At 48.1% G+C, this 25,049-nt stretch overlaps 8 protein-coding genes across 8 annotated transcripts; 4 read left to right on the top strand and 4 right to left on the bottom strand.

Moving 5' to 3' along the window:
* Positions 1-25: 25 nt before the first annotated feature.
* B0J16DRAFT_140264 (uncharacterized protein) lies at positions 26-724 on the top strand. Its single transcript, XM_046121885.1, has 2 exons — positions 26-436; positions 501-724. Exons 1-2 carry the CDS (start codon positions 288-290, stop codon positions 514-516), a joined length of 165 nt encoding a protein of 54 aa, XP_045983377.1. The 5' UTR covers positions 26-287; the 3' UTR covers positions 517-724.
* Positions 725-2,017: 1,293 nt separating this feature from the next.
* Positions 2,018-3,971, bottom strand: B0J16DRAFT_140251 (uncharacterized protein). Its single transcript, XM_046121884.1, has 3 exons — positions 3,430-3,971; positions 3,290-3,375; positions 2,018-3,238 (listed from the first exon to the last, which is right to left on the bottom strand). The coding sequence occupies exons 1-3, from the start codon at positions 3,759-3,761 to the stop codon at positions 2,106-2,108; spliced, it is 1,551 nt and encodes a 516-aa protein (XP_045983376.1). The 5' UTR covers positions 3,762-3,971; the 3' UTR covers positions 2,018-2,105.
* Positions 3,972-5,756: 1,785 nt separating this feature from the next.
* On the bottom strand, positions 5,757-7,184 carry B0J16DRAFT_342510 (phospholipase C/P1 nuclease domain-containing protein). Its single transcript, XM_046127909.1, has 3 exons — positions 6,802-7,184; positions 6,087-6,746; positions 5,757-6,028 (listed from the first exon to the last, which is right to left on the bottom strand). The coding sequence occupies exons 1-3, from the start codon at positions 6,866-6,868 to the stop codon at positions 5,847-5,849; spliced, it is 909 nt and encodes a 302-aa protein (XP_045983375.1). The 5' UTR covers positions 6,869-7,184; the 3' UTR covers positions 5,757-5,846.
* Positions 7,185-7,790: 606 nt separating this feature from the next.
* On the top strand, positions 7,791-9,872 carry B0J16DRAFT_342508 (PQ loop repeat-domain-containing protein). Its single transcript, XM_046127908.1, has 5 exons — positions 7,791-8,385; positions 8,493-8,592; positions 8,772-9,267; positions 9,318-9,367; positions 9,423-9,872. The coding sequence occupies exons 1-5, from the start codon at positions 8,272-8,274 to the stop codon at positions 9,629-9,631; spliced, it is 969 nt and encodes a 322-aa protein (XP_045983374.1). The 5' UTR covers positions 7,791-8,271; the 3' UTR covers positions 9,632-9,872.
* Positions 9,873-9,914: 42 nt separating this feature from the next.
* B0J16DRAFT_342506 (uncharacterized protein) lies at positions 9,915-11,711 on the top strand. Its single transcript, XM_046127907.1, has 4 exons — positions 9,915-10,213; positions 10,336-10,590; positions 10,647-11,387; positions 11,440-11,711. The coding sequence occupies exons 1-4, from the start codon at positions 10,183-10,185 to the stop codon at positions 11,505-11,507; spliced, it is 1,095 nt and encodes a 364-aa protein (XP_045983373.1). The 5' UTR covers positions 9,915-10,182; the 3' UTR covers positions 11,508-11,711.
* Positions 11,712-12,096: 385 nt separating this feature from the next.
* Positions 12,097-14,396, bottom strand: B0J16DRAFT_399573 (RING-9 protein; the record flags this gene model as incomplete). Its single annotated transcript, XM_046132448.1, has 2 exons — positions 12,097-12,421; positions 12,475-14,396. 2 exons carry the CDS (start codon positions 14,394-14,396, stop codon positions 12,097-12,099), a joined length of 2,247 nt encoding a protein of 748 aa, XP_045983372.1.
* Positions 14,397-17,130: 2,734 nt separating this feature from the next.
* Positions 17,131-18,637, bottom strand: B0J16DRAFT_140144 (uncharacterized protein). The gene is made up of 2 exons (XM_046121882.1): positions 18,409-18,637; positions 17,131-18,359 (listed from the first exon to the last, which is right to left on the bottom strand). The coding sequence occupies exons 1-2, from the start codon at positions 18,528-18,530 to the stop codon at positions 17,330-17,332; spliced, it is 1,152 nt and encodes a 383-aa protein (XP_045983371.1). The 5' UTR covers positions 18,531-18,637; the 3' UTR covers positions 17,131-17,329.
* Position 18,638: 1 nt separating this feature from the next.
* B0J16DRAFT_140151 (uncharacterized protein) lies at positions 18,639-19,777 on the top strand. The gene has a single exon (XM_046121883.1). It carries the CDS (start codon positions 18,822-18,824, stop codon positions 19,671-19,673), a length of 852 nt encoding a protein of 283 aa, XP_045983370.1. The 5' UTR covers positions 18,639-18,821; the 3' UTR covers positions 19,674-19,777.
* Positions 19,778-25,049: the final 5,272 nt, after the last annotated feature.

Genomic DNA, 25,049 nt, shown 5'->3' with positions numbered 1-25,049 from the left:
GAAACCTTGACCGTTACGCCCCTGTAACAGTCCCTTTTTTGCCGCCTCCCGCCCCATATCCCCCCGTCTCGATTTCCTTCGCTCCTCTGTTCTTCACTTTTCATTCATTGAACTTGACCAAAAATTAATTAACTTACCTCACGCGCTACGCTCTCTCCCTTGTCAGCCTTTTTAATCCTATTCTTCTCTTGTGTTTCAGCTGGTTCTGTAACTTCAAGCCTTTCCCTTCTCTACATTCCCCACATATCTTCATCTTCATCTTCACTATCACGCCACTACACTGCACAATGAAGACTACAATCTTTGTCACGCTTCTCTCTGCTGCTGCGTCTCTCGTCAGCGCCGGCATCGTCGTTACGCCCGTCTTCTTCGATCAGATCGTTGAGAAGCTGTCAGGCGATTGTCCCTTTGGTGTAGTTACACCTGAGGGTTGCGCGTAAGTTGTTACTCTTCCAAGTGCATCTTCCGGCTGTCCATTTTGATACTGACTCTCTGAATAGTCCTCAGCGTGGTTAGAGTTTGGCTTATTGGGTGAATTGGGAGTGTCTGCTTTTGTTTTTGGTTCTGTATGGAATAGACGTCAGTCTAAGGAACTGTTCAACTTGGTCGTGCCATTCATTGATGGGCGAAGAAATAATACCCTTCAAGCGTGTCTTTCTTTCATTGATAATACATGCAGACAACTTGCGTGATTTGTTGAATACTACGATGGCTTCATAACCAGTCTCGTACAAGTCCCTCCTCCATCGCAGTACAAGTATTGCCATAGATGGTCGCCGAATCTCGTATTTTGCAAAACTAATATCCAAAAGTAGTGAATCTTGAACAATAGCCTTCGCCAACAAATATCACGAAACTGAACATGGGCGAGATGGTCCTACTGTGTGAACGCCACACAGATACGTGTGACAATCGACTACCATTTGCTCTGAGTCGATATCAATGATTTCAGACTTTGACTTTTAGAAGCTTTCTTTTTCTGCAGAAGCTTGAGAACATCACATATCGGGAAATTTTCCAGGCCTGGATAAACAAGAAACACCCAGGAAGGCGCCAGAAAGGAGATCGTAGTGCAGAAGACACACGGGTGTATTGTCCAGTCTTTGTTGGGTTGAGAACACTCATACATACAGAGCTTAAGCAAAAGCACTGTCTTGAGAATAGATAGACCCAGTAATAGACGGACCAGACCGATTCCCTGAGACTCACAGAGAAGTGTAGTACCCACGCAGCCCGGCTACGCTCTCAATAACACATGTAACGGAATAGGCACTTATTAATAGGACATTAAACACACGACATGAACAAGAAACCAGGCAGAGCCTCTCGTGAAGTTAACGAATACATAGAACCTCTACACTCTTCCAAGGACATGCAGCGATACCTTAGGGGGGACCCCTGATGGTATTGATATTATCTGGGTTGTGAAGGACCAGAAAGCATGAAAACTCTATACCGGGTGAGTTGAGTACCGGCTGTTGGTGGACCTGGCAAGCCTCCCGCCTCCATTAATTTGCCCACAAGGCATGCCTTCACAATACAAGAAGCTACCTACTGTGTATAATTCTAACACTGTCTGAGACTTCAAAGTCATAATAAACACCCTCCTATTCATCCATCTACCAAAAGGGCTTTAGTATTTCTTTATCACGAAACTCCTGCAGTTTGAGTCATGCTATACCCGTTTCACATCAGACCTATGACAAGGTTCTATCTATAGTTGATCTATCCTATTGTCTGATTTCCTTTTTTATCTTTTGAGAAGAGTTAGTGATGAATTCTCATGGGATCCTGATAGTTAAGTCACCATTCAATGAGCAATTGTGTTTAAGTGACCATTTCTTATTCAACTAATAAACAACATATCTTGACGTACATTCACCTCCAAGACCTAATATCCTATCATCACATTGTCCATAGGTGGATGTAAACCCAAACCGTTCTAACTAGCCAGATACCAAAACTCCACCCTCATTAATCTGTCTGGCCAAATATTGTAATATTTTCGACTCGGGGACCACCGCTGGGTACTCATACCGAAAACCGCCAGGGCCACGGTCAAGTAGAATGGCTCTGCCTGTGCCATTGGAAACTCATCATTGTCTTCATGCCTCCGTAGTTGTATTGTTGGCAGCGCCATCCTCTGCTGAAGCAGCTTGGAAGCCTCCGAAACGACCTCTTCCGAAGCCGCCTCTTCCGAAGCCACCACCTTGACCACCTTGACCACCTTGGCCTCCGTTCTGATCACCTCCTTGGGCTTGGTCACCACCTTGGCCTCCCTGATCACCTCCCTGATCGCCGCCGTTTTGGTCACCGCCTTGGGCTTGGTCACCACCTTGGCCTCCCTGATCACCTCCCTGATCGCCGCCGTTTTGGTCACCGCCTTGGGCTTGATCACCACCTTGGCCTCCCTGATCGCCGCCGTTCTGATCACCTCCTTGGGCTTGGTCACCACCTTGGCCGTTGTTCTGATCACCTCCTTGGGCTTGGTCACCACCTTGGCCTCCCTGATCGCCGCCGTTCTGATCACCTCCTTGGGCTTGGTCACCACCTTGGCCGTTGTTCTGATCACCTCCTTGGGCTTGGTCACCACCTTGGCCTCCCTGATCACCTCCTTGGTCACCACCGTTTTGATCACCGCCTTGGCCATTGTTCTGGTCACCTCCCTGGCCGCCATTATCTTGGGCTTGGTCGCCGCCGTTGTTGTTGCCACCTCCATTGTTACCACCATTGCCTCCGTTGTTACCACCATTGTTACCGCCGCCGCCGCCACCGTTGCCTCCAACGGTGATACGGATGCAGTCGTCCTGAGCTCCTCGTTGCGCAACAGGCATAAGGACAGGCTGGTGGTTGGAAGCGGCAGACATACTGCAGATACGGTAGTTGCCATCAGGTAAGCCGCCTTCGACGTTGGCCGTCAAAAGACCCTGACCGTTACCAGCATCGTTAATACCCTTGAAGAAGGCAAATACCTGAGGATCCAGGGGCTGCTCAGGATTCAAATCGTTACCGGTATCCTGGACTGTGATGTGGGTGTGACCGATAATGTTACCGCCACCATCAAGATCCTGAGGAGCCGAATAGTAAGTGGTCGTTGCATTGGTGAAAGAGCCAGGTGCAAAGTTGATAAACTGCACTGAGATGTCAAAGTCCTGGTTGGCTTGGATGTTGTCGCCATTTTTAGGGTTTGTAAAGACAGAAGAAACCATGTTGTTAGCTGAGGGGATCTTTCCCATGGCTGCAAAAGGTGTTAATAAGATTCGAGGAAGAAGAATAAGTTACCACTTACGAATACCGTTACATGAACCATCTCGGTTTTGCTCTCCGTTGGTAAGTGTTTGGCCAGAACAGAAGTTGATGAAGTTGTTATCGTCTCTGAGTTATGTTAGTGATGCATTCGTTTTTTGAGAAGCGTTGGTTCTGACTTACGTTTGTGAGGCTGCTTGCTCATCCGAGCCGGGGTTGTTGCCGTCCTGCTGTGAACCGGTCTGTACGGCGTTGCCCTGGAGAGTGTTGCCGCCGCCGCCGTTGTTTCCGCCATTATTGCCTCCGTTGTTGCCGCCGCCGCCGTTGTTGTTGTTGTTGTTACCGCCGTTGTTACCTCCGTTGTTGCCGCCGTTGTTGCCGCCTCCGAAACCACCGCCGCCACCAAATTGTCGTCGTTGGAGTGCGCGAGCCAAGGGATGTCTTCGTTGAACCACGGCGGCGTCTGCAATAACAGACATGCTCAAAAGAGCAACCATTACACCTTTGACTTGCATCTTGAATAAGTGTATATCGGTACTGTCTTGTTGAAGGAAAGGGAAGGATGAAAAGGCTGAAGGAGAATAATGTGTTGTCTAAAAGTTTTCGAATGGTACCAGACCAACTCGAAACAAAGATAAAAGAATGGTCACAGACACAAGGAATTCAATTAGGGCCTCAAAGGAACGAATGGAAGAAAGGAGACTACCAGAGCTGAAGAGAAAGTAAGAAGATGGTTCGATTTTGGGACGGTGGAACGAGGGTTTAAAGCCTTGTGGAAAACTGGAGATGTCATCTCTAGATGATATCGGAAACGAAGTTGCCGAGAGGGATGCTGGCTTCCATTATGACAATCCCAGACAATTCAACGTCTCGGGCTCGCACATCAGACCGGATGGATTCTGGGCGGTCGGGGGGGGCGAGGGTTCGGTTCAGGGTCACAACTCCATGAGCGAGGGCGAGGCTCGAGGCAAACGATCGCCTCTCGCTTGCTCGGTAAGGATGTAATCTTGTAGGGCCAAGGGGTAAGGCCAAGAGGCAGCGATCAAACCTGATGAGAAACACCAAGAGAGAACATCGTGGAACGGAGAGCCGAGAGACAGCACTAGCTGTGTTTGAGAAACAAAAACGGAGACATGAGACGGCGGCAAGAGTAGCAGGCGACCTGATGCGGAGCACGTAGTCATCAAGGCCTAGGGAGGTATAGTAGCAATGCCTGAGTTGAATAATCAATAGCAGGCCCAGATAATGGTTCGCTCTCAGGTGGCTGATAGTTGGTGTAACAAGAGACGTTGGAGGATGTTAGTGAAATGTGAGGAAGCAGGGCAAGTTGGTTAGCGCTTGGCTAAACTTGGCGGGTGGACATAATCCCGAAGCGAAGAACCTGCCTGACCAAGAGAGAAGGTACGGATGAGTCAACGAGATCTGATTCTCCTGCTGTGTTGTTGAGGTTGCGATGCGGCTGGAAGCGTCTCATCCCGTGTCTCCTTCCTTCCCTTTACGGAATTTGCAACGGTTGGTGTAGCCAATCAGAATGGCTGCCGTGTTGTACCTGCAGCTGCTGTCAGGGGGCACGGGCACAGCGTGTTTCGCCCTCTAAATCTTCGAAACCGTCAACGTTAAGCCCAAGTATCGGAGAGTGTCCACTCTGTTACAGTACCTACATGCCATGCCTCTCTGTAAAAGCTCCTCAATGAGGTCAACAAAGATTTCTCTTCAACTGTCAATATTTTCTCTCGATTGCAGAATTCTGCAGCATTGGCTTGGCTCAGTCATATTCCACCGAATGTAATTACTATTGTTTCAATTCTTATCTGAAAACTATGCCAAGCGATAGTGGATGTCATATGCAAACATATATCATAGTCGCCGTTGCTATCGCTCGTATACCTGGTCCATAACAAAACATGTGAATAAACTTAATATACAGGTCTAAGCCGGCTGAGCAATGACCCGAAAGTTCAAAGGGCAACATGAACTGAAAATCTATCAACCAAATCTTACGCGTTCTCCAACACAACAATACTGTTTCTTTGAGCCGGTTTTCAAAGGATGATTGATAGTCATGCGCATGTTGCAGAAATGTCACAGGCGAGCAATAGCAACCATGGATGTACCCTACATGAACGTTGCAGCCACAAGGTAGCATCAATATACTTTGGCCCTTGCTCTGTAACTGCACCTGTGACGATATCCATGCATCGCATTTCTTTAAGTTAAGCTTACATGGAATTTCCAAAAATTCTGTTTGTCTACCCCAACGTTCCAGTTTCATCCCGTACTCTTGCACGTAAATTTCCCGCATGACAACCGGGCTATCGTTTGTCTCAGGCGCCGAGTGACATCCCATTGGCGAGTATTATTGAGATGGTTTATATATCATTATCTTAATGATGTCATGCCAGAGCATACCTTTTGTTTGTATGTGAAGGCCAATATGCCTTAGTGTTTTGTTATGGTGGTCATTTCACAACATCGCATTTTCGCAGAAAGAAGTATAAGAATGGCGATGTGGGAAGGTAAGCAGTAGGCAAATATGTTTGAATATCAAACTGTATGTGTGCACAAATCATCCAAATATGCTCACCAACAAAAAGTGTACATCATAGCTCCTCAGAAATCTGCTTCTGCTCAGCATCCTTGTAAGCCTCCACGATCTTGTCCAGCCACGCAGCCATTCTGTAACCGGCCTTGGCAACCTGCTCCTCGAGGACAGGGGCTGCCTTCTCAAAGTACTCGCCCCCAAGTTCCTGACCGACAATAGCGTCGGGTCCTTCGGGCAAAACTGTAGATCCATGTTAGATAAAGTGAAATGCAAACTGTTGCCGGGACGATCGCCTTACCATGAGTGCAAACAAGCGCGTTAGTCTCTCGGGACCAGGCAAGTGCCGTGTCAATGGGTTTCTCAAAGTCCAGGTCCTTCAACCAGGCCTCTTTGGCCTCTGCATACTTGCCATCGGTAATCTCAACGGCGAGCTGGTTGGCCCAGTTGCTAGCCAGTTTGGAGGGGTCGCCGTGAAGGCCGCCCAACAGCTTCTCGGCAATGGAGCTGTCCCAAACATGGTGAAGATTGAAGTGTTTGCCATCAAAAATCACTGAGAGCCCATTACCTCCCTTTTCAACATCTTCGTTATGTAGAGGCTGGTGAAGATCGCCCACGAAATGGACGACAAACTTGGCGGCTTGGTTACGCCTCCAGAATGGCAACTCAGGCTCGACGGACTGTTGAGTATAGTTGTGAAGGGCAGTGATTACGCAACCGTCGTCTTTGCAGTCACGTTCGAAATTGACGTCGCACTTGTTAGGCGGGCTGTCGTGAGCATCGATAAAGTGAAAGTTCTTTGAGAAGCGGCCCCAGTTCGTGTATCGGATCGAGTCGGCCCATGAAGCAATCTTGGCAAGATAGTCATCCTCTTCATTGTAGAGGATATACTTGAAATGTGCCTCGGTCGTGTTGGCGACGAAATGACCAGCAAGGTAAGCGGTGGTCATATGACCGAGACCTATGGTTTGTGAGCTATCTTGAGAATGGTTTCATGATGGGATGAAAGCACTTACTGCCCCAGGCAAAAGTGGCGGGCAAGTTGGCTAGGCCAAGAGCCAATGCACCACTGGAGAGTTTCATAATGGAGAGTGATGTTGTTTACTGGAGATGATAGATGGTGTGAAGCTACAGGATGAGACACTGATGGAGGACCGTGAACAATGGCTTGTGAGGGTGGATGTTGATGGTCACAGGATGGAGGAAACAAAACAATACTAGAACTTTGAGGATGCGAGTGCAGATGTTTAAAGTAAATCGCCCTTGGGGAAGAGGCGAATTCTAAATTGGATCAAAGCGTTTGAAGCTGCAGAGCTGACGCGAAGTGGTTGGCTGAGGTTGACGTTGCCTACGCAAGACGCACGACGCATGTTACCTGGGTCTGGAGCGTGATCGATAGTCTCTCATGAGCTGTCAGGGGTCCAAGCTACTAGACTAAGGCAAAGCTACATTTAGTACGGTATGTAGGCTGGGGGAGGCGGGACGGCCAGCAGCAACAGCAGAGCTTATGGCGAATCATGAGGGGCATGTGCCGCCCCTTGTGAAACATTGAGCGTGGCTGGGAAGAAGGGAGATCAAGTTGGCTGAGCTGAAGTTGTAAATCTACCCTATATTGGTTAAACGCTGCTGAGGAGTTGAATAAGTGCGTCTTTCCGTCAATATCCCTAGCCATCATAGTGAATCTGTCTATATAAACATAGTATCATGATGAACTCCGCCAAATAAGGGCTATCGGTGTGATATCGGAGGCGGCCCGAGAGATGCAGGGTCTCTCACCTTTTACCTCTTATTATCGCAGATGAAAAAAAGACTCACGCGCCTTGGAATTCCCCATATTTTAGCTCACAAGATCTCCAAGCCCAGTGCGTCACTGTTAACGATAAGCGCTCCTCAACTGACCAATACAAGAGCACTGGTTAGCAAACGATAGCGATAAGACCTACACATCAGACCCGAAAACGGACAGGATTCCCTTATCAGCCAGGGTGCCTACCTAGGTAGTGAGCCAAGTTATTCACTCTAGGTCCCATCGCCTTTACCTTTTGCCTTGATTAACCGTTCGTGGAGCAACTTTACTCTAATTGTGTGTTGTAGCTGACTCTGAGTTTTTATTTGAATTTTTATTTGAATTCTTGTTTTGTTCTCTTTCACGACTTCGAGTGTGACAGTACCGGTCAACTTTGAATCTAAAAGCTTTGCATTGGGTCAACACGACCCTTGTTTTCGGAAAGATCTACGGATACACTGCACTTGCTCAACGTTAGCTGCTTCCTGCAGTCAGATAACCAGATCCCCCGATTTCGTTTGTTCCTTTCTTCACTGCCCTCGTGATACCCACCTTTGTCGCACCACCTCCTCTTATATTCCCACCGTACTACTTGGTCTTGGTTCCATATCTTAGATCTGATCTCATTTCATCTGTCTTTCTACCTCTTCTTCCTTCCTCTCGTTCCATAATCTCCAGCCAAACGACGATAAACTTTGCCATGCCTCTGCTGGCTTCAACCTCAATCGCCGCTGCGGCGCATTCATTACCAGTTACATTGGCTTTGTCTGGTATCTTTGGCAGCATCAGCTTAACTTCTTGGATATGCCTCCTCGTGAGTCTCCTTCGCGCGTCTTTGCGTTGCATTTTGCTGCTGCAATCGCTGTCGCATGTCGCATGTCGCAAGCCCTTTGGCACAGCTTGGCTGACCACTCTCTGCAGCTACCCCAATTGTTCGCCAATTACAAGGCCAAGAGTGCTGATGGCCTCAGCATGGCCTTCCTCATTGTTTGGCTTCTCGGCGACGTTACAAATCTAATCGGTGAGTTCCAATTGAAAAGCGCATTCTTACATACCTACTCCGAATCAGAAATTGTCCGCAGCACCGAGACAAATGCCGTTGTTACGACATTTCTTGACGCCCTGTCAGAAAATTTGGGATCGGCTAGAAGTGGCTTGCGCTCACGCCAACCTTGATATTCGCTAACTTTGTATCCCTAGGAGCCATGTTCACCCGCCTAGCTCCCACCGCCATTGCCCTGGCAGGCTATTTCTGCATTGCCGATATTGTCCTCATCGGCCAGGCGGTTTACTACAACGCCCTCAATGCCCGTCGAGCGAGTCGTTCCGAAGAAGCCAGACCAATTGATCCTTCAGAGGAATCACCTCTCATCAACCGGCCGCGCAGGCGAAGCTCTTCCTATGGCCTCCCAGGGTCTCAGCGCCGCCACGCGACGCATACCGAGTCTTCAATGGATCCATTGAGGAAGATTGTGACCGGCGAAGACGACACACCCGATAGCAACCCTTGGATCCACAACACTCTGAGCCTGCTCGCTGTATACGTCATTGGGTTTGCTGGCTGGTTTGTCTCATACAAGGTTGGTGCCTGGGAAAGTGGTGACCCTGGTACCCCCGATGCGCCTGAAGATACACAGACTCCAATGGAGCTCGCGGGACTCATTTTGGGGTATATCAGTGCAATCCTATATCTATGGTATGTTTTCATTCGGAAAGGAAGTATGGAACTATGCTAACGTCTCGTAGTGCTCGAATTCCCCAGATCATCAAGAATCACCGTGAAAAGTCTTGCGAAGGTGGGTTCTGTTCTGTCCTCTTATGACATAATAACATCGGGCTAACTGTTCACAGGCCTTGCATTGCTTTTCTTCATGCTCTCCATGAGTGGAAACCTCACGTATGGTATCAGCCTGATTGCCTATTCCCAAGACAAGAAGTACCTGCTCAACGCGCTTCCTTGGTTGATTGGCTCCATCGGCACTATCGCAGAGGATCTCATCATCTTCGCCCAGTTCCGAATTTACTCCAACATCAACCGAGAAAGTGCCATTGAGCCCTAATCGACAACTGGGTACATGGCATATTACCGAGATTTGGAAAGCATAAGAGGACAAATTTGAGGAGTCTAATGTGCATGAAATGGCGTTCAATCATAAGTTTGACATTTAGGTGATTTATGGTGGCATGAGGGGTTGAGACTTGATTAAACCTCCGGATAGAGGCTCATGAGACATACTGCTGGTCGAATTATTGGGTTTACTTTTTATATCAATTCGATAAAGATTTCAACGTGCTTCTGATGTCATTGGAGATCCTAAACATGACCCATTATAAAAACACGGACCTTGAATTAGACAATAAACTCGACCCATGAATGAATCCATCCTCATGCCATAGTGGGGGTCAACGTCGACTAATGGCGAGTCAACTCCGATGACGGGAGAAATTTGGCGGGGTTATCAGCTTTCACCTCATTAGTCTACTGTAACTTTAGACTCACTCGCCTCAACACCAAAATTTAAAAAGTTGCAACCTCCCAACCGATATTATCTGGCTTGATCTGGATATTATATATTCCCCTTGCAGCGGCTCTACATACTCAATACCCATCATGGCTTCTCAATTCCCTACCAAGAAGTGCGGTATGTTATCTTCAGCCCTTCTTTTACCCCTCCATCCGGTTTCGCAACAACCAATGTTCTCATGTCACCATCTGATCTCTTTCGTCGTCTTCGAAAGATGCAAATCTAATTGAGTCTCTTAGGTGTTCTCGGCGCCACTGGCTCTGTTGGCCAGCGCTTCATCCTCCTTCTCGCTCAGCACCCTTACCTCACCCTCCACGCCATCGGCGCCTCGTCTCGCTCTGCTGGCAAGAAGTACAAGGACGCCGTGCGATGGAAGCAGGCCGCCCCCATGGGCGACATCGCCGACATGGTCGTGAGGGAGTGTAAGGCCGAGGAGTTCAAGGACTGTGATGTTGTCTTCAGTGGTCTCGATTCGGATGTCGCTGGCGATATCGGTATATTCTTCCCCAACATCTCATGATATATGCCTACTGACCTTAATTCTCTACAGAGATGGAGTTCATCAAGGCCGACATCCCCGTCTTCTCCAACGCAAAGAACTACCGCCGCGATCCTCTCGTGCCCCTCGTCGTTCCCACAGTCAACCTTCCTCATCTCGACCTCATCCCCCACCAGCGTTCCGTTCACAAGCTCAACAAGGGCTTCCTTGTCTGCAACTCCAACTGCGCCGTCATTGGCCTCGTCGGCCCCTTCGCCGCTCTCCAGGCTGTCTTTGGACCTATCTCTACTGTTTCCATCGTTACTCTCCAGGCCGTCTCTGGTGCCGGTTACCCTGGTGTTTCCAGCATGGACATGCTCGACAACATTGTTCCCTTCATCTCGGGCGAGGAGGACAAGCTTGAGACTGAAGCCCGCAAGATTCTTGGTCGCATCGACGAGAGTGGTACTGCCTTCGTCGAGCAGGAAGGCCTTCGTGTCTCGGCTACCTGCAACCGTGTTCCCGTCCTGGATGGCCACACTGCCTGTGTCAGCTTGAGCTTCGAGCGCAAGCCCTCTCCTTCAGCCGAGGAGGTTCGCAAGGCTCTGCGCGACTACAAGTGCGAAGCCCAGTCCCTTGGTTGCCCTTCAGCACCTGAGCCCGCCATCAAGGTCTTTGGCGACGACGAGCCTGACCGTCCTCAACCCCGCCTCGACCGCGACCTTGGTCGTGGCTACACAGTTAGCGTTGGCCGTGTGCGTGAGGATGAGGCTGGTATCTTTGACATCAAGTTCACTGCGCTGAGTCATAACAGTAAGTTCAGTTCGCGCTATTTCCAAAAACTGACTTATACTGACTGTTTCAGCCGTCATTGGTGCTGCTGGCTCTTCGATATTGAACGCCGAGGCTGCTATTCTCAAGGGTTACATTTAAAAAGGACTTGCTGGATAGGAGAAGCGCTAAAAGATTGGTTAAATAGAAAACGACATAGATACAAATACTGGTTTCAAGTTCATATTTGACCACAATGCTGTGATGATAGATGCAAATAGAATGCCTGAATGCACCAGAATCTTGACAAAATTCATGGTTGAATGCTTTGCTTGGCCGAATTTATAATGGATTATCCAAGCCCGTCCCAGCTTTTACGAGATTTCTCAGGATATTGCATATAGACCGTATTGAGCATATATTTATGTCATGCTCAGAACTGCAGTCGGTACGATATGAATATGTTAATTGTTCAAGATCGTCTGTGAAATATACACAGCCGCCGACCAAGGGTATACCTATCTATTCCCGTTCCAGCGCAAGTGTCTCGACACCCATAATGCGCGACCCAATAGCTATAACCAAATGCGATCTAAGTTCCAATAATCCATGCTGTGCTCTGTATCCCAGTGCGCCAGCTATCCATTCCAATACGCCACCCAACAGATACCAGAAAACTCCAATGATATACAAACAAAAGGACAAATCCCATGGCTTATTGACTGTTTCAATAAGAAGGCCGCGCGGGGCATCAGCGGCTACGATCCTCAGGAGAAGGCGACCTCGCCCTGGTGAGTCCGTTGGAAAAAATGCTTAACCAACCATCATGTCGGTTCCATCGTGAGGATCTAGGATCAGATGATTGCAAGCCCTGTTCAAGGTCGGGCTCTCGGTCATCAGCACGGGCTCCGGAACCCTCTGCGATCGTTTCGTCGTCATCGTCATCGTCGTCATCACTTGCGTCGTCGCGATATGGCTCGTAATGAGGCTCTGAAGATGAACCATGGGCGAGAGATCGAACAACATCGCCCTTACAGATCGGGCAAGTTCGTCGGCGGGTAGTCAGCCAAGGGGTGCTGTAACAAGATTAGCGACTGATCATAAAACAGACAGAATATTTGGTACTCACATGCACTCGACATGGAATTCGTGGCCACATGGCAGGCTCATTACTTGGCTTACACCGTCGACATATTCTTCGAGACAGACTACGCACTCGACCTGACGTCCCATATACTTCTTCCATTCAGCAGAGAAACCACCGGAGCCCTTCTCGCGCTCAGACTTTGCGTTGTTCTTGGCTGCGTTCGAGGGTGTTGGGATGGCTTCGCTGGGTACTGATCGCGTTTCATCTCCAGGCGCACTAGCTGAGCCTCTCGATCGAGGTCTCGCCTGTGAATGAGATTCCTGTAGGAGAGGAGTGGTAGGCGTTGGTGCTGATGGTGAGGGCGTTCTCGGCGTGAGAGTCGGCGAAGGAGCGACTGTATGAAATGTACGGACTGGGAGACGCTCAACGACCGATTTGGGAGCTCTCCAACGTCTTCGGCGGATTCGGGCGCGAAGAATGAGAAGGGCGTATACAACGGTCAATGTGACCAGTGGACTAATGACCAGTACGAGAAGCGTATCGAAAAACGGGCTAGCATTACTCGTGGGGGTGATGGTGACCCAAAGGCCATCGTGTGCGTCATCGTCGACTTCGTCGGGGTCTTCGTGTCGCTCTCCGGATCGGTCAATGGTAAAATCAAGTGTGTTCTCTTCATCTTCTGTCAAGAACTCGACGAGAATTTCCTCTTCGTCAAGTTCATAGCCGTCATCATTTGTCTCGTGCCGGATAAGGGAAGCTTTTGGGTGTAGAACAGGCTTGTACTTTCTAGAAGTAGTCTCAGATGTCCAATCATCGTAGTTGTCCTCAGGCAGAAGAGGATTTCGGATTTTCTTTGATGATTCTTTCATGATCTCATTCTTTCGACTGACTGTCTTCTTGGAATATCTAACAGCTGTCTTTCGCTTTCTAGATGCAGGCTTGGTAGAGCGCTTCTTATGCTGCGTTGTATCGACGGACCGTCTATCATGGGTCGAAGCGGTGATGGTGGACTTGACTGCACCTCCACGATGCTTCTTAGACTTGGGACCTCGCTGGACTCTCAGAACCGGGTTTCCCTGGTTATCTAATGTATCTTCGATGAAACTGCCGGGCTGTGTGAGCGCAGACAGAAGCTGCGCGGTGGTGCGGGCAGTAAAAACAGAAGGAATGGTGACATTATCAACTTCGGGACCATGAGCGAACATTTGAATAAGAGGGCCGCCTTTCTGGTTATCGCCAACGATGACTGCAAGAGCGCCTCTTCGTTGCGCCCACATTACTTTATCGAGAAAACCGCAGCCGCCTCGCATGAGGAGGGCAACCTTGCCGTCGATTTCGGAACGGTCGTGCGTCGCAGAAACATGGCTAGAGGTGGTGTGACCATTGCCAGCATTAGGGATGACAACCCGACCTCGCTTGGCATGCGCCGAAGAGCCTGACTCGGAACCGGCAATAGAAGGGACAGCAGCCCTCAATGCCTTGTGTAAAGCAATGGCTTCAGCCCTCTCGTTCCATCCTGGGACATCGCTGCAGCCCAACTCGCCAGTGCCATGTATAAGTGCGTCTTCTGCGAAACCGCTACCGACCCATAATTGACCACTTAGACCACGAATGGCGAGTTTGGGGCCAAAAGCGGCGGGACGGGCGGCAAAGGAAGTACTGTTGTCGTCGGTCAAGCTGATGGCAGCATTTGGTGGGAATAATGAAAAAGGCGTGTTATAGTACATAGAGTTCCAAACGGACTTTGGCGACTTTTCTGGGCTGTCATTATTGTCATGGTCATGATCATGGTCATCATGAGACCCCGGAAACTTGGAGCCAGTCTTTGTTGTTTTGGACCTGAAGTTCCTCCCAGCGGGGTAATCTGCGTAGGCGGATCGAAGCGAGGACGATATAGCGCGACAGAAGAGTAAGAGAGAAACTGCGATGAAAAGTATAAGAATGAAAACGCGTGGAGGACGCATTTTGTACGGTCGATAAGTATCTCCAAGGTTGAATGGAGAGTAGAAATAGCAGAACGAGAAGAAGAGAAAGGAAAGAGTAGAAGGAGGAGAGTAAAAGAGAAGGAGAAGGAGAGGTTGGTTGGTTGATGAGCTGAGGTGTGAGCGAGTGAGGTGAGGTGAGGTGACCTTGGGGTCAGTCGGAGATATACCAAAGACGTCACCTCGGGCCTAGACCGATCACCCGCTGGTTACTGAGTATGGTCTGGTCTGATCTAGCCCAGTCTGAATGGAAGGTCGAATGGAAAGAAGATAATCGGATGATAGAGAAAGAGAGAATAGACGAGAAGGACACTATGACATGGCCTGCAGACTGTGAGTGGGGTTTTAAGAGAAATATGTCGAAAACAACAAAGGTTTATGCTATGCGGTGCTATGCAACAAGAAGCTTTGGGATGAGGATGCAACGAAGAGGAGGTTGATGTCAGTGTGGCTGATTAAAAAGTTAAACCAACTAAACCGTCAGGACCATTCAGAGAGCAAGAGGTACACAAAAGAAAACAGAGGCAGGTACGTGTATGTATCATGGAACTATTGGACCGGACAGCAAGAGTGGGAAAGAAGCAGCTCATAAGGTCACTCGTGCAGCAAAAAGATCTAAAATCAGTCACAGTCAGTCAGTGACGACAATACAAAGGAAATGGAAGGAAGCTAGAGCTGATGAGAGGGGTCCAGCCCAGAACAGAACTCATCTACAGAGGGGAAAAGGTCCAGCTCCACTGGCCGCACGCGGCATATTGAGGGCCATGTGCCGTAAGTGGAGGTGCTTTTGGGCGGGGCCTCGAGAAACAGAAATAGGCTACAGGGGGTCGGTTACAGCGCTCACAGCAGGGGAACAGACCTGACTCTCTGATTCTGGCTTTTTAGCTTAGCTGGGCTTACACTTTGACCTGTCGACTCACAGTAAAAGAAAAAGCTTAGCTCTAGATTCCTTGGCCAAGCGGAGACTTGGGCTTTTGATGTTACCCAACATCGTCTCAGAATCAGTTGGTCAGTACAGTACTTGAAAAGAAGATAACGGATAGTGACTGAGACCTGGATCAAGCCGAGACCATGACGACTATTCCGAAACCTACTTACGGATACTACCTGCAGCAATGGACCTAGCTCTCTAGTCTCTACCCAGGTAAGACCCAACCAACTCAGCTGGGCAGTCTTTGTCTTGTCCCATCGTGATCAGGTGCCCTCCAAAGAAACCAAAACCAATACCAGGGTCCTCTTCGCTTGGACTTGGCAGTCACATCACGTCACGTTGCGGCAAAGGCTAGAAAGCTAAGCCAGCTCACCCCAGCCATCTGCAGGCTGCTCCATTCGTATCGTGAGCTAGTCTTTGATGCCGTAAAAGTTAATCACGCTGTACCTGTTTGTGCCTGAGAATAGTTGGTCTAGAATATGACTCTTGTTGTACCGCAAACGGTTGTTTATCTCCCAAGCCTCGATTCGACCTGAGCTGAATTTGTCGTGCAACAAGAACAAAAACAAGAACAAGTAACAGAGAATGCATGCATGGATGTTCTTGTACAAGTGCAACGTCGTAATCCATTAGCTAATGAGGTATCGCGTGTTTTTCTTCCTGTCGTCGGTGAAACGGTAGGCTCTGACTCTGTCAATGGTTTGTTTCTGTTTCCTGAAGCCTCCACTGTCGCCTGTCATTTGCCTAGGTAGGTACCTGCCCACGGGCCCTGACACGTGAGAGCATCAGGTCGGCTTAACAAAGCTGATTGAAGGGAACAAGAAACAATTGCATTCTCATCCGCAATCCAGACTCAACACTCCTACAAATCATACCGCTAAACTCGGCATTTAGTGGACTGGATATCCATATAAACAAATAACTCTTCTGTTTGGGCTTACGCTCCCTCCAATCATCTTCAAGATGCTTGCGCAACACTCAATACGACTTCACCAATCAACCTCGTATAAGACCAATCCAGAGAACCCAGCAATGGATCTTTGCAACACGCAAATTACTTTACATACGATCTCCCTTCATATCTCGTACCTGATCTACAGCTGCTCAACTTGGTAAGTCTACCGATGTCAAAGGTTTTAGCTTAAAATAGATACCTGGACCAAGCTTTCGAGTTCTGGACTTTGCTTCATTCATCCCTAATCCAATGGCTTGAGCTTCTGCCATTTCATATCATCCCTTTGTTTATTGTTTAGCAACAAATCTCAAATCTAGATTCAAAGCAAAGGGGTTGTTTGAGCTTGGGCTCAACCTGATGTTGGATAGAACCCCTTCCTGACCGTCCTGGGTATCTGTTAGACTGCTATGTATCTAAGTAACCACCTTAGGTCTCAAGGTGGTCGGCCACTGCTTTTGGTGGTTCAACTGTATCGCTTGATCGGCGTTTCCCATCCACGTTCAGATGTCGTTACCAGAATCGGTCGTGTATTGTATTATGTTGTATTGCATTGTGGTACAAGCTTCTCTGCTAAAGCTCTATCTCGTTTCTGTTGGTCAAACATGGCGTTGAAAGATCCATGTCGCCATTGACGCCACTGAAGCTTTGTCGCCCGGATCCAGGTACGAAGGGCTGTTTCAAAACTCAAATCAAATTTAATAATCATGCCCATGCGTTTATTTTAAGCCTCGACAAATATTCCTTGCTCGCTTGCGCCGGATTGGGGTTGGTTGTGGAGGCTTTGTAAAGATTGATTGAGCCTCTCCATCGATCGACCAGTCGACTCTTTATAACCCAATGCGTATATTCCAAGGTACGTCAGTGTTCTAGTCTGACCGTTGCTTATCATGATAAAAGTGTTACCAAAAACCCAACTCCTCAAAAACAGGATAATGAAGGTTACGCTATATCCAATCACCGCTGAATCATTGTCTCGGCTCACAACCTCCAACCCAATCCGTCACATCGACCGTAACCACGTTCAACTACTTAATCTTCTGATTGTAACACTCCGTCAGCCCCGATCACCTTGCCAACGTCCCAAGCTCTCTTTTCTCCAGCCTTGGACCATTGAACGTTCTCTGCTGACTTTTCCTCTGTACCACTTGCTCGTTGTATCTGCTCATCTGCAAAACCGGCTGCTTTCAAACGTTGCTCCTGGTTCTGCCGTAATTTTTGGCGGTCTCTAAACGCTTCCACTGCATCATCCCAGGGATTAACATCCTCGTCTTCGTCCATTTGTATATCAGTCTTGGGGTCGTATGTCTCTGAAAATCGTCGATCGATACCCGAGGACCCTCTCACTGTTCCTCGGCCCCGGTATTTCGGAGGTGGTGCGGGTCCGATGAGATCTTCCAAGACATCCGAGTCCTCTTCTTGTTCCTCTTCTTTCCGTTTGCGGTCTTCTTTCTTATCCAGAGGTGATCGATGTCGATGCTTATTCTTAGATTCTCTGGGTGATCGAGACCGTCGTCGGCGCGTGGGGGATCTAGACCTATCTCTCCGCCTTTGACTGCGGCCATGACGGCCTTCGTCCTCAGAGTCTCTATCTCTGTTCCGTGACCTGTCACGTCGCTTGTGCTCTCGCCGCGACCTATCCGACCGTCTCGAGTCGTCGTCTGTCCTATTGCGGCGATCTTCCCTTGACAATCGACCGTGTTGGCTGCGCTCGCTGCGCCTATTTGTGAAGAGGTCGCCTGTATCTTGATCTTGTTCGCGCTCAGATTTTCGGTCCTTTTCTCTGCGCTTTGAATCTCTAGACGAGGGTCCAGCCTCATCCTCAGTTCTTGATCGTCGCTTGCCTCCTAGAATGGCATGGATATCGCCCATTTGTCGCCGTCTGATGTCGCTGACGTTCGGGTTCGTTTTGCGCCGCTTGATCTCTTCAGTGCGCTCCAGATCCTGCAAGCGCGCTTTGGACTCGGCGGCCTCTTTGGCCAACAACGCCTTGTTGTGATTATCGGTATCTTTAATAATGTGTCGTAAGAATCGGGTGTTCGGTTTCATCATATTCGCAGGTCTGAAGCCATGTCAGCAACAGACTTGCCAAAATCCGTCGGGTCTATTACTTCTTATTCGTGCGATATGCGTCCATGCCCATGGCTGAGTATTTTAAGGAGCAGTCGCTTGCTTCTTGCGCAAGAAGGTCTGCGACATAATCATCGGTCAAAAGCTCGTTATTATTCGACATGCTCGCGCGTTCTCAAAAGTACAAACTGAGCCAGCTTCAAGGTATATATGTCAATTAAGAAATTGCGCCAAAAAAGAGATTCGAGTTGAAGTTGCGGCTATCGGCTTTCAGCTTGAAGTTGCCTGTAATTGATGTCAGAGCATCTGCCGCCCTTGACCGCCTCGCATGATCCGCACTAATCCGGATTGGGCTTATTGTCAACATCACATCCGCGCTCACCATCAATGAAACTCTTTTTTATCTCATTGGATCTTTATACAACATCGAATCGGCAAACAGTAATCTATAATAATGGGTCAGCCCGATGCGCAAAAGGTACTGGACACTATAACCAGGCTCCAGTCAACTCAAGAAATCTCAATCATCAAACTCAGTGAACCCATCTCAAATTCAAAGCCTCAAGATGCACGACAACGCACTTCAGATGCGTCGAACTCAGCATTTGACGCACCAACTCCTGCAAGCTTAACAGCAGATCTCGCTCACTACAAGGAACTATTCGCCAAGTTACGGTTTTCCTATGTGCAACAAGTCACAAAGGAGAAATTCATCCGAGCCATTGTTGGCGACCCGCCTATGATTGTCACCATGGAAGAGAACCTCGAGCTTGAGAAGGAAAATATGGTTGTCAAGAAGCAACTTAAAGAACTCAAGACCGAAGTCGCGGATATGGTGACCGATCTTGAGAGACGAGGTATCGAACTGAGCAAGAAGTACGAGAGTGTACAACTCGAAACAACCAAATTGCGCGAGATGCCCGACAAGATCCAAGAACTGGAAGAGATGATTGAGACGCTGCGCGAAGAGCAAGAGATGCCAGAAGGAACCAGCCCTAGCATGAACTTGCCCCTGGCCAAAACACAAGATCTGGTCAACCAACGAAAACTCGAGCAGCAGGAGCTCGCGCGAGAACTAGAGTCTCTACAATCCAAGGTCCCCCGTAAGAGAAAGGAAGCCGACAGACTTCGTATTGAACTTCAGCCTCTCGAGAATAAGCGCCAGAACAGTGCGACTGCCGCCCGTGAGGCGAGGAGGAGAAAGGAGGCGGCTCTGGGTGGTGCAGCAGACGATCTGGAGGAGAGAGCCCGCTGGTGGAGAGCCAGTGAGGGTGTATTGACCCAGGTGTTGGATATCAAGAACTAAGTTCGGCTCACGGATGGATGTATGAATGATGGAATTATGGGCTGGCGTTGGAAGGATAGGAATGTGGACCTGGAACAGAGGCGTTGAGGGCTATACTGCTAGCTGACGGTATTTATTGCTCCGGAGTTTTGGTTACTTCAGTATATTCTCCTTTAATATCGAGCACCATTTTGCTCGGACAATCTCTCATCTAACCGAACTTCAACCATGACAAACACGTACCTGTCGCTCAACAGCTGCCAAGCTATGCTCACGCCAGCCTCGCCCTCACGAGCCCGTCAAATGTACTATGTAACACGACTAGCTTGTAGCACTCCAGGGGAACAAGATGATCCTGAAAAGCAGCCCACACAGCGGCACACGTACTCGCCATTCGACCTCCAGTCAGTCATTCATACAACAAGATATACCTAAGCCCACAAGGAAGACTTGCTCTCAAGAATGTTGGTGATATACTGAATTACTTGGATCGTAGACGAGATATCGACGCGGTGATAACACTTTCCGCCAAACCCTGCGACCAACTAATCCACCAATGCAACTTGAGTCTAAGAAGTTCTAGTTCTCCGTTCTTCGTTCTCTTTCTTTTTGCCAGTTTCTTCTTCAACATTTTGTCGATGCTCATCGCCGCGGCTCTCAGTAGATCATAATAATCTCTATGTACTAGTCTCTCGCTGTGGCTTATAGTTATACATTTATGAAGAACATGTCCCATGATACAACTCATACACCAGACTGCCAGATCTGAATGACTTCTAAATCTAAAGTATAAGTGATACATCGTAACATTGGTATATGAAAAGCCAGCTTCTAAACCAGAATGATTCATTGTTTAAACTCATCATCTATGTTTATATCTTGCTGCTCATCCCCTAACATAATAGGCCTAGCTACGAAGCAAACCAGCAAAATGTCTATAAGACTCTCGATTCTATAAACCCGAAGATATTTATTCACAGGTTCTCAGCTACATTGTCCCTCTGACTCAGTTAGCTAGAAAAAGTTACTGAAAGGCAAGCAATCTCTTCAAGCTGGTCCATTTGGATAGAGCAGCGGTAAACTACCTGTCGAACCTGCTCGTTCATAAAACCTGACTGTCTATTCGAGTGTTCTTGAAACCTGCTAGTTTATTAAACGTGCCATCAGGGTATCATGAGCTTGGCGGCCGACATTATAGGAGACGAAATAATTTGATCACATGGTGTGAGTTTAAACCAGCTATTGTGCATTTGGCTTTTGTCACTTAAGCTTGGAGGAGAATTTTCTAAACCCCGATCGGATTGTGGAAGAGCAATACGCGTATTCAAGTTTGATATGCGACTCGTTTACGCGGAGAATAGCAAAGCCCGACTCGGACACTGTACGGACAAATTGGCTGTGTAACAGCGAGGACAGGCCAAGTCGATCGGGACCCGTGAAGCAAAGGTGTCCTTCTAACAAATGTCTTTGTTATTTTGTCAGTCCAGGGTTTTAACCCTCTTCGCTCCAAGACCGAGAACGAGAAGAGAAGAGAAGAGAGGGGAATACGCCGTGCCAAGCCAAGCATAGGGCATCTCGTCCAAGGCTTGGCTCTGCAATGGCGAGCAGGATTGCGACAAAGTTTGAGGCTAAGATGGGGATTTCGTATCTCGTTTTCTGCCTTCCAACCACTAATTGCCGCGCAGCATCTCATTGTCGCAAAAGTCAGCTCGCTCGGTCTCTTAGCTCCTAGATAGCTCCTAGCTCTGCTATCATGCCATGCCCCTTGTATGTACCGAACTTGCAGGGGGGCATGGCATGGCATAGCATAGCACAGTATGGAGTCGAATCGAATGGTTTACCCAGAACAGAAGAGCATGTGCGCGTGCAAGTCAAACAATTACGGCGTATACAGTCGCCCAGCTAACTGTACAGTACTCTGTACGCGTAGGAAGATGGAGGCTTGGAAGAGCTTGGCTGGTTTCGTTACGTGGACGAACGGTCTAAGCCTCTGCCAGGGAAATGAGCAGACAAGCAATCAAGAGAGCCAAGCCAGGCGATGGATTATTTGTTTTGTCAATGAGATGTCTGATATCATGGATTGTATTTTGTGAATTGAACTGCGCCGTACATGTTCTGCTCTCGGACTCGGTGTTGAATCATTGGAGCAGTGATTGATTGATTGTATGTACAGTCACACATATAGACATACAGGGTGACAATGACCCGTGGCGTATGTGATTCTTTGTGGGTGCAGTGCAAAATACAACATGGATCCAGTCATGGTGTTTGGCGAGGTTGGAAATGCAAAGAAATACGAAAATAAAGGTTCCTTGAGAATGTTGGTTAAGACTTGACATGTCGATCTTGGCTACGTAAAACCCTGGTTGTAAATCATCAAGGTGAGAAGCATACGGTAGCTGAGCGATGAGTCTAATTACGTAGCAGACTGGAGCAATACTAGATGAAGAAGAAAAGTCATCGTGGGCTCAACAATATGCAGTGATACGTATAAGATGCTCTCTATCAGTATCTCAAAATTCGGACTCGCTTCGCTATAAGCGGCACGGCATTTCAAAATGGAATTTACCTCTACGGAGCATGGTCACAGTCAATGAGGCAAGTCCAGTCCAGTACGGTAGGTACCTTCTATCTAGCAACTGCCTCCCGCAGCTCGGCCCCACATATGCATGCACGCCTGCACTGCACCTGCCGCATGGCATGGCTTGGCTTGGCTTGGCTTGGCTTATTGACAGTTCAAGGTCAAGTTCAAGAAGCCCCACATGATCGTTTTCTCTTAAACGAACTTCCATAAGAGAATGCGAGGTATGCGAAAAAAAAAAAAAAAAAAAAAAAAAAAACGCGTTTACAATTCCCTCAGATCATACATGGGCTTTCCACAAAGAGCAACCAACTGGATGATATACAGCTTTTGAACAAGATCAAAATTTATCATCGTAGCTTCATCTACCTAATTGATCGACACCCAGGTTATTTCTGGTATGTTATGCGGTGCTATCCAACGTAATACGCTTACTGCGTATTACACATCCACGTTAGCTAAAAGCTTAAAGAACTTGCTCTTCAATGTGTCCTCATGGATCGCATATGATCTGTTGCCCACATCGTCGGTACAATCGTTTCAGTGGCTGACCCTTTTACTCCAAGTAGTTATTGCCGAAAAGACAAGAGTTTTAACAACGGTTTACCCCAAAAGGGACAAGGGATGGTTTCGATCCTTAACAGCACCCCTGTCTGTTTGTCTCTTGCTCGTTCTCTCTTTTTGGGGGTTCTTTTCTTTCTCTCCTTCTCCTGAGTTATGATGACTCCGTTGACCGAAGCCGTGACCGTCCGTGGACCCACTGCGCACCGGAGGGTAGCAAAACCCCGAAAGCCGGTCTCCACCATCAATCATCATTGGTCCGTCTTCTTTCTGGTCTCTTTCTAACTCCGCACTCCGCGGGGCGGGGACCACTTGGGGCTCCGCGGAGGAGGTTGCAGTCTAAACGACCAAGACCACCTAAATAAACAGCTGATTGATATTCCTTGTTCATTAAACAAGGGTTATGTATCTTGTGTAATTCATGTGTCTATCTATCAGTGACAACTGAGTACTGTAATCCATGACGTGATGTATGCTGGTAGGTAGTTGACCACCTCCAGGTTGCAATGATCCACCATCACTGATACAGTTGCAGCACATATTATTGTATACGCTGGTGAGAAATCATAATGATGCAGTATATAATAGTAGGTAGTGAAATGTTGAGGTTGAAACCCTTTCAACTGCATGCATCCAAAGGTGAACAGTGCCGGACAATACAGTACAGTACGGTGTCATCATCTAAAGCTGCGGCTTTAGCTTCAACGTCTCTTTCGGCCGTTACGTTGTCCGACTCGGCATTGGTTCGTCCGCCCAACAACAACAACATGCTAGGGCTGACAGTGACACACATACATGCATTCCCAACCTCGTCTGACTTATCATCAATTGATGTTGCTCTACAATCCAGCTAATAAACTAATCAATCAATCAATCAATCCTTCGTCTACCGTACTACTCCTGAAAGAGAACAATGGGGTTAAAATACGCCATCGGCAACAGTCATATCCACATGTATTACTAAACTGCCTCAGTATCCCGTTATGCCAAGGGGTGCAAGACTTTTCCCATGAAAAGCCTTTTAATGCTATTGTAAGCAGCCCGCCATACTCGGCCGGGCTGCTACTGTACCCAGAAGCTGCAGCTAGCTACAGCAGCAACCTCAATGACGGATTGAGCCCATTTCATGAGGAACCAATGAATTTTCTTTTGCCTCTAGTAGGATCCATTGCTGATCTGATGTTTGACTGATGAATGATCAATGATGACTCTTATGCTATCTTCCTCAAACAGACTAGACTGACATTACAGGAAGAGCCCCAGGGAGCTTTTCAATCATTGGTCATCAAACACATTGCATTTGAAAGCTCTACTGAATGCTAACAACCTCTCCCGGGTTTACGGCTCACTCTGAATAAAGGAAAGGATTTAAAAGGTACCGCGCGGCATCCTGCTGTATTACAGCTTAGCTCCGAGTTTCCATACTAGGACCAAATCGGCAGAGGCGTGTCTTTAACCCTACGGCTCCTGAGTGTCACTGTTTTAGAGCTTATAGGTAGAATAATTGTGATGGCAGAAAACCTTCAGGAATTTATCATAGACTCGGCGCTTCTTCCCCTTTCAAGTTCGATGAGTCGAGTTGATTTGCAATCAATCTTTCCCAGGGTGGACCCTAGCAAACCAAAGTAAATAGGTAGGTATTTTAGCTTAACCATAACTGTTAGGAATAACTCACTCATCAAGGGTCCGTGCTACTGCAAAGTTCGTTGCAGAGAAGGTGTGCGTGTGTGTGTGTGTGTGACCTACGGCATTTACACGGGGGGACGGAATCTGACAGCTCGGTGATTTGCACTATGGACCCTCAAAAGACCCCAAGACCCTAAAAAGAGATGTAAAAAGAACAGTGCATTGTGCAGTAGGAGGCTTGAAATCGGGGATCAATACTGTAGGTCTAGACCGTTTCAGTGAGATTGTAGCCGACTGGCTTCATGGTCTGATGGAGGGTAGAAGATGATGTGCCTGTTTGTGGCTTAAGAGCTGCGCATGGGTACAGTATTAACGCTGCGATGCTATTGCGGGCGGCTCACTCAATGTAACTCTGCTTAGTTAGATTAGACAGGGCAAACACTGGATATGGCAGTAGAGCACAGCACATGTCAAGTAACTTTCGAAGATGATCATTTCGGGAGTTGGATTAGGTATGGTAATGCATGAGTCTATCCAAATATGCCTTCTAACTTTACTCCATCCCTCTGTATGGCCTCGACTTCAATGTTGCAGTCGTGCCAAATCTTTGGTCCCATATCCATCCCATC

The sequence above is a fragment of the Fusarium flagelliforme genome (genome assembly GCF_020744385.1).
Source record: "Fusarium flagelliforme strain FIESC 12 MPI-CAGE-AA-0113 chromosome Unknown B0J16scaffold_4, whole genome shotgun sequence".
Taxonomy (NCBI): Eukaryota; Fungi; Ascomycota; class Sordariomycetes; order Hypocreales; family Nectriaceae; genus Fusarium; species Fusarium flagelliforme.
Note: the sequence above shows the minus strand (reverse complement) of the source record. Positions and strands in the feature narration are given on the sequence as shown.

What these genes read in the sequence shown, in the direction of transcription:
- B0J16DRAFT_342508 (XM_046127908.1), top strand. Translation starts at nt 8,272, where the DNA reads ATGCCTCTGCTGGCTTCAACCTCAATCGCCGCTGCGGCGCATTCATTA. An exon ending in CTTCTTGGATATGCCTCCTC is followed by an intron (nt 8,386 to 8,492) that starts GTGAGTCTCCTT and finishes CACTCTCTGCAG; the next exon opens with CTACCCCAATTGTTCGCCAA. An exon ending in AGTGCAATCCTATATCTATG is followed by an intron (nt 9,268 to 9,317) that starts GTATGTTTTCAT and finishes AACGTCTCGTAG; the next exon opens with TGCTCGAATTCCCCAGATCA.
- B0J16DRAFT_140144 (XM_046121882.1), bottom strand. Translation starts at nt 18,530, where the DNA reads ATGTCGAATAATAACGAGCTTTTGACCGATGATTATGTCGCAGACCTT. An exon ending in GCATATCGCACGAATAAGAA is followed by an intron (nt 18,360 to 18,408) that starts GTAATAGACCCG and finishes ACATGGCTTCAG; the next exon opens with ACCTGCGAATATGATGAAAC.
- B0J16DRAFT_140264 (XM_046121885.1), top strand. Translation starts at nt 288, where the DNA reads ATGAAGACTACAATCTTTGTCACGCTTCTCTCTGCTGCTGCGTCTCTC.
- B0J16DRAFT_342506 (XM_046127907.1), top strand. Translation starts at nt 10,183, where the DNA reads ATGGCTTCTCAATTCCCTACCAAGAAGTGCG. An exon ending in ATTCCCTACCAAGAAGTGCG is followed by an intron (nt 10,214 to 10,335) that starts GTATGTTATCTT and finishes TGAGTCTCTTAG; the next exon opens with GTGTTCTCGGCGCCACTGGC. An exon ending in GGATGTCGCTGGCGATATCG is followed by an intron (nt 10,591 to 10,646) that starts GTATATTCTTCC and finishes AATTCTCTACAG; the next exon opens with AGATGGAGTTCATCAAGGCC.
- B0J16DRAFT_140251 (XM_046121884.1), bottom strand. Translation starts at nt 3,761, where the DNA reads ATGCAAGTCAAAGGTGTAATGGTTGCTCTTTTGAGCATGTCTGTTATT. An exon ending in GAGCAAGCAGCCTCACAAAC is followed by an intron (nt 3,376 to 3,429) that starts GTAAGTCAGAAC and finishes AACATAACTCAG; the next exon opens with AGACGATAACAACTTCATCA. An exon ending in TGGTTCATGTAACGGTATTC is followed by an intron (nt 3,239 to 3,289) that starts GTAAGTGGTAAC and finishes CACCTTTTGCAG; the next exon opens with CCATGGGAAAGATCCCCTCA.
- B0J16DRAFT_342510 (XM_046127909.1), bottom strand. Translation starts at nt 6,868, where the DNA reads ATGAAACTCTCCAGTGGTGCATTGGCTCTTGGCCTAGCCAACTTGCCC. An exon ending in CGCCACTTTTGCCTGGGGCA is followed by an intron (nt 6,747 to 6,801) that starts GTAAGTGCTTTC and finishes CACAAACCATAG; the next exon opens with GTCTCGGTCATATGACCACC. An exon ending in CGCGCTTGTTTGCACTCATG is followed by an intron (nt 6,029 to 6,086) that starts GTAAGGCGATCG and finishes ATGGATCTACAG; the next exon opens with TTTTGCCCGAAGGACCCGAC.
- B0J16DRAFT_140151 (XM_046121883.1), top strand. Translation starts at nt 18,822, where the DNA reads ATGGGTCAGCCCGATGCGCAAAAGGTACTGGACACTATAACCAGGCTC.